Source organism: Pteropus vampyrus, unplaced genomic scaffold (genome assembly GCF_000151845.1).
Source record: "Pteropus vampyrus isolate Shadow unplaced genomic scaffold, Pvam_2.0 Scaffold100, whole genome shotgun sequence".
Lineage (NCBI taxonomy): Eukaryota > Metazoa > Chordata > Mammalia > Chiroptera > Pteropodidae > Pteropus > Pteropus vampyrus.
In genome coordinates, this window is record NW_011888881.1 from 623,162 (window position 1) to 628,310 (window position 5,149).

The 5,149-nt window shown below is 50.2% G+C and overlaps 1 protein-coding gene across 1 annotated transcript in view; it reads left to right on the top strand.

Moving 5' to 3' along the window:
* Positions 1-2,823, top strand: part of TRNT1 (tRNA nucleotidyl transferase 1) — a 17,237-nt gene extending 14,414 nt beyond the window's left edge. The window contains 3 exon segments of the mRNA XM_023533304.1: positions 644-867; positions 1,667-1,920; positions 2,129-2,823. Coding sequence (XP_023389072.1) covers positions 644-867; positions 1,667-1,920; positions 2,129-2,377 — 727 coding nt within the window. The 3' untranslated portion in view covers positions 2,378-2,823.
* The last annotated feature ends 2,326 nt before the right edge of the window (positions 2,824-5,149 follow it).

Below are 5,149 nucleotides of genomic sequence, written 5' to 3' on the forward strand. Positions count from 1 at the left end.
GCCGGCGGGCCACCTTATGCCCAGCAGTAGTAATTTTTCACAGGTTGGGATCACTCAGCATATTGTCACATCCTGCATGTTTTGTCAACGAATGTTTTTCCTGTAAATGCGAGTATCTGTGGCATCTCTTTATAGAAGCCAGGACACGGCGGAGAGTTAGCCATGGCCACGCAGGCATCTCGTTGAGCTGCCGATGAGCTGAACGGGGCCTGTGAGGCTTCCGGCCCTGGGAGCCCCGGGGATGCAGCCGTGTCAGCGGCTCAGTTCGTCACGCTTGACACCCTTCCCGGCAGCACCGATGCGTGCGGCAGGCCGGCCCTGAGGGCTGGGGCCGCGCCGGCTGGCGTTCCTGTCCCCTGCGGCGCCTTTGCAGAGGCACTGGCTGCTTCAGCCAGGGCAGGTACCAAGTGCGCCGGTCACACGGCCACCCTGCACCTCTGTCGTGGCCGGGAAGTGAAAGCGAGGCGGGTGCTGGTTCTCGCCAGCTTTGAGAAGGTTACTTATCTTACGGTGGATCTGGGGTTTTTTCATCTGGGGAAGAAGAGAAGCAACTAATTCCACGTTGCTTCTGATGAAGCGGCTGTGTGGGTCAGTCCCAGGAGAACGAAGGACAGGTTTTCCTGGGTGGCACACCAGCGTAGAGGCGCTCCACTGTGAGGATTTTGTTTTGTAGGTTTTATGGGAGAATCGTAGACAAGCCTGGGGACCACGATGCTGAGACTTTGGAAGCAATTGCAGAAAATGCAAAAGGCTTGGCTGGAATATCGGGCGAGAGGATTTGGGTAGAACTGAAAAAAATGCTTGTTGGCAACCACGTCAATCATTTGATTCACCTCATCTATGACCTTGATGTGGCTCCTTACATAGGTGAGGCCGAGTGAGAAAGTATTTGCGTTTTGGGCAGTGAAACGGGTGGTTTAAAATGTCATAGGAGAAAACGTTTGACTTACTTATTTGAAGAATTCTAAAAGAGGAAATGGAATATGTAAAAATAAGATTAACTTTGAGAACAGGATAGGACGGTCTGGTCACGGGCTGGGGACATCTCAAAGACCACAGAGGGTAGTGGTTCAAAGTGGCCCTAGAGCCAGACCGGAGTTTGAATGAGGCTTTGCCACTTACCAGCTCGCTGAGGTGGGTTCTTTCCTTACCTGGTCGTTTCTGAATCTAAAACTGAGCTGTGAACATAACAGCACCGTCCGACGAGGGGCTGCGAGCCGGGAGCTCGTGGTGTGTGACACTCAGAGGGGCGACGTGCAGGTCGTTCCGCGAGTGTCGCAGTCGGCGTTCAGACGGGACAGTGCATCGTGTCGTCTACTCGCTTCCAGAAACTTGGGTCTGTTTACATGAAGACTGGGTTATTGAGGGCGTGGGTGATCTGCGGTCACACGGCGGTGGGCAGTCAGTTTGCCATTGGATTGCGTCTCTTGTGGTCTGATACCACCGTTACCGCCACCTCTGTCCCGGTGGAAACCAGGGCCCTCCTTGATGCTGGGGACGAAATGGGCGGGGACGGTGTTTCAGCGGTCCCTGTAGTCGAGTGTCAGACTGGGCCCGCAGTGAGCCCTAGTCACGGGCGTTTCTGTCACCCAAGACCAGTACAGCATGTGTTTCTCATTGAACGTAGCCACTGCACAATGGGGCGGAAACGCTTTTCTCCCTGCAGGCTTACCGGCTAACGCAAGTTTAGAAGAATTCGACAAAGTCAGTAGAAATGTTGAGGGGTTCTCACCCAAGCCGATGACTCTCTTGGCCTCATTATTCAGAGTGCAGGACGATGTCACAAAGTTGGACGTGAGGCTGAAGATTTCAAAAGAAGAGAAAAACCTTGGTTTGTTTATAGTTAAAAACAGGAAAGATTTAATTAAAGCGACGGACAGTGCAGAACCATTGAAACCTTATCAAGACTTCGTTATAGACGTAAGTATACACCAGGCTTGTCAGAAGGTGATTCATCTTCACTGAGAGGAAAGCCGGTTTATTGATGCTAGGACCTGCCGTATGTTCTGGGGTCGTCATTTTTTTTAAACGGAAATTTCACATCGAGCATTTATTTAGATTTTAGGGTGAGATCGCGAGCCAGCTTTCTCCCGTGCGATGACACTAAACGTTTGGTTTTGGCCCTTAGTGCAGGGAATCCGATGCCACGACGCGTGTGTGCGAACTGCTGAAGTACCAGGGCGAGCACGGGCTCCTCAGGGACATGCAGCATTGGTCCATCCCTCCGTTCCCTGTGAGTGGCCACGACATCAGGAAGGCGGGCATTTCCTCCGGCAAAGAAATCGGGGCTCTACTGCAGCAGTTGCGGGAACAGTGGAAGAAAAGCGGCTACCAGATGGGAAAAGACGAGCTTCTGAGTCACATAAGGAAGACCTGAGGTCCCCCGGGCCGGTCCCCGCAGGGCCGGGCGGGCGTTCCCGGTAAGACGCCTGTGCGCCTCTCTCCCCCGAGCGATGTTGAAGGGACTGGACCGTGTGGCGGAATGAAAGCCAGCGTGGAGGACCTCCTCAGGAAAATAAAGGTTTAATTTTGTGAAATAGAATTGTTTCTGACACTAATCTGATATCCTCCTTCCCTTACTGATTTAAATCGCTGAGCCGTATTCTTTTGGGCTGTTGGCTGAGACAAGCGGAGTTGGCTTCATCTTTTTCTTTATTTTTTTAGGGCAGTAGTAACATCGATCTCAAAAAGCGGTACCGCAAAACTCTGAAGAGTATTTCTTGGCGGTGTTTGCAATTGAAATAACTGGGCTATTTTATATAGTTGCCTGATATAAGTGTCAGTTCTTAGCTGAATTCCTAAATAAACGTGTACTTGAAAATAGCTGACATTTGCATAAGATATCCTGTATAAAATGGGACCAGATGTGTCCCAGGTGGCTGGCATTCACACACCCCAGACTTGTTTTCGTAGGAAGGTGACAGCTGACTCCGCCCTCACCGGGCGAGCGGGGCCTGGCAGAGGCTGGCCCGCACGTCAGCGTTCCTGTCCTGAGCGCTCCCTTTGGAACTGGAAGGTGTGCTTACCTGCCGGTGCACCCCGGGTGCCTTTCTCTAAGGAAGAGGCCATGGCGTACGTCAGACTCCCTGAGCAGGCCTCCGCACTCGCTCTTTAGCGAGCCGTGGGCGGACAGCACACGGTGCTCCTCACCATATTCTGACGTGCGGAGTCACTCTTCCTCTCCGTGTGGCCAGTCGTAGCATCTCCGTGCCCTGTGGGCAAATAGCAGTGTTTCTATTCAAGCCCAGCCGAGGGGACTTGTGAAAAAGTCGGTGTAACGGGGAGCCTCAGAACAGCCGCACACAGGTCAGTGATGAACCTTTTCATAAAAGTATTCACTGAAATTTTTAAGTACTGCTGGATATGTATTTGGACCCAACAGCACAGAATTCCTACTATTCTCTATGCAGATTGCGGTGTTTCGGAGGTCTGGTTTCGTCATGTATAAAACACTAACATAGCATTATATGCATCTTTTCTCATATTAGAGTTTTATCTGCAAGAGTCAGGAAGCAGCGTGGAACGTTCTGAGATCACATCCTTTGGGGCAAACGTAAAAGCCAGTCCCCTCCCTGCAGCCGTGCTAGACTTGAGGGTAGAGACTGCCGTGCCCCTGGCGCTGAGCTTTAGTCCCTGTGACCACGTGACAACCCGACAGCCATCTCGACGCCTTATGTCAGTGGCAGTGGAGCTATTACTCGGCGTGCTGAACGAGGCGGCGGCACAGGCCGACAGCCGACAGCCGACAGCGTGCTCACGTTCCTTTTATGTACGCTCCTTACACAGAGATGCAGCACGATACTCGGCCGATGTTTTCAGTCTAGGCCGTCAAAACCACTGCATGTTTGGTAAAAGACAAAATACTGATAAACTGAGATACAAGAAATTTAACAGGCCGTTTTAGCCTCGTGTTTTACCCGATCAGTTGAACTTTTCCCACTGCATTATGGAAAGCAGGGAAGGGTTAGCAAAACGAGAGTTAAAGTTGAACGTATCAGCAAAGAGGCAGGTGGCACATCGGTCTGTCTAGAACTTTACTCAAAAATTACGTCTTATACCTAAATTATCTGCTTATGAGTGGATATTTTACATTATTTAAACAAAGAACATGTTTGATTTGGTTTTGCTCTTAAAGTTTACTGACACGTTCTCTTCATTTTACACGAACAGGAGAGCCTAAGGACAGTCACTTCTAGCCCGTGTGAGGGGAACGTTTTAGCATCTGTGCCCCACGGTAGTTTAGGTTCAGATTGAACTGGAGCAGAACCACCACTGTTACATACAGTTCAAACACACGCCGAGCAAACACACAAAACTCTTTGTTTTTTAAACTAACAAACACGAAGACAATGAAAACTTTATTCTGGGGCTCGCATTGCATATTTTAACTCTTTTAATATTTTCAAAATTTACAAACCAGTATCTCAGGGGAACTAAGTTGAAAGGAGCAAAGCCCTTTTAAAATCGCGTACACCGCCTTGCCTCTCTCAGAAGGGGCACTCGTGCCGGGCGCCCCGGCTCGCGGAATTTCTGCCGCTTGGCGCTCTGGCGCGGACGTGCGCCCCGGAAGTCACGGCCAGTGGCTAGCCTGGCGTTACGGGAATTCCAAACACTTCTGAAACAGTCCCCTGTCTTTCAGAGACGTCTTGACGGCCTGATCCCTGGGGTGGTGGCAACAAGCTACAGTCCATCTTCCCGACCACCAAGTGTCGGCTGCTTTCTGTCCTCCACAGTGCATTTCAGCTTAGACCTTCAAATTCCGTTTGGCTAAGAAGCTGCAACCTTCCATGGAATGTTGCTTTTTACGTAGGTGTGCATCAGAAGCAGTAATTTCCAAAGCAGATCTGATTTTAGAATACCAACTTGCTACATAAGTTTACCCCCAACCGTATGTGTTTACAGGCAGAGTACTACTTTGTCTGGGCTTATCTCATCTTCGGTGTCTGGGATCGTGGGCAACAGAGCAGATCGCGTCAAACCCCAAAATTTTTGAGGTGACATATCTTTCTTGGTGGCTGTAAATTTCCATCCAATATGGCTTGCACAGATCTTGCACTGGGCAACAGTCCAGGCAAACCTACAAAATGAAGGGAAAGTATCAGCTAAGGAATCACATTTCTGTGCCTCAAGCTTATAACATAACCTGTTA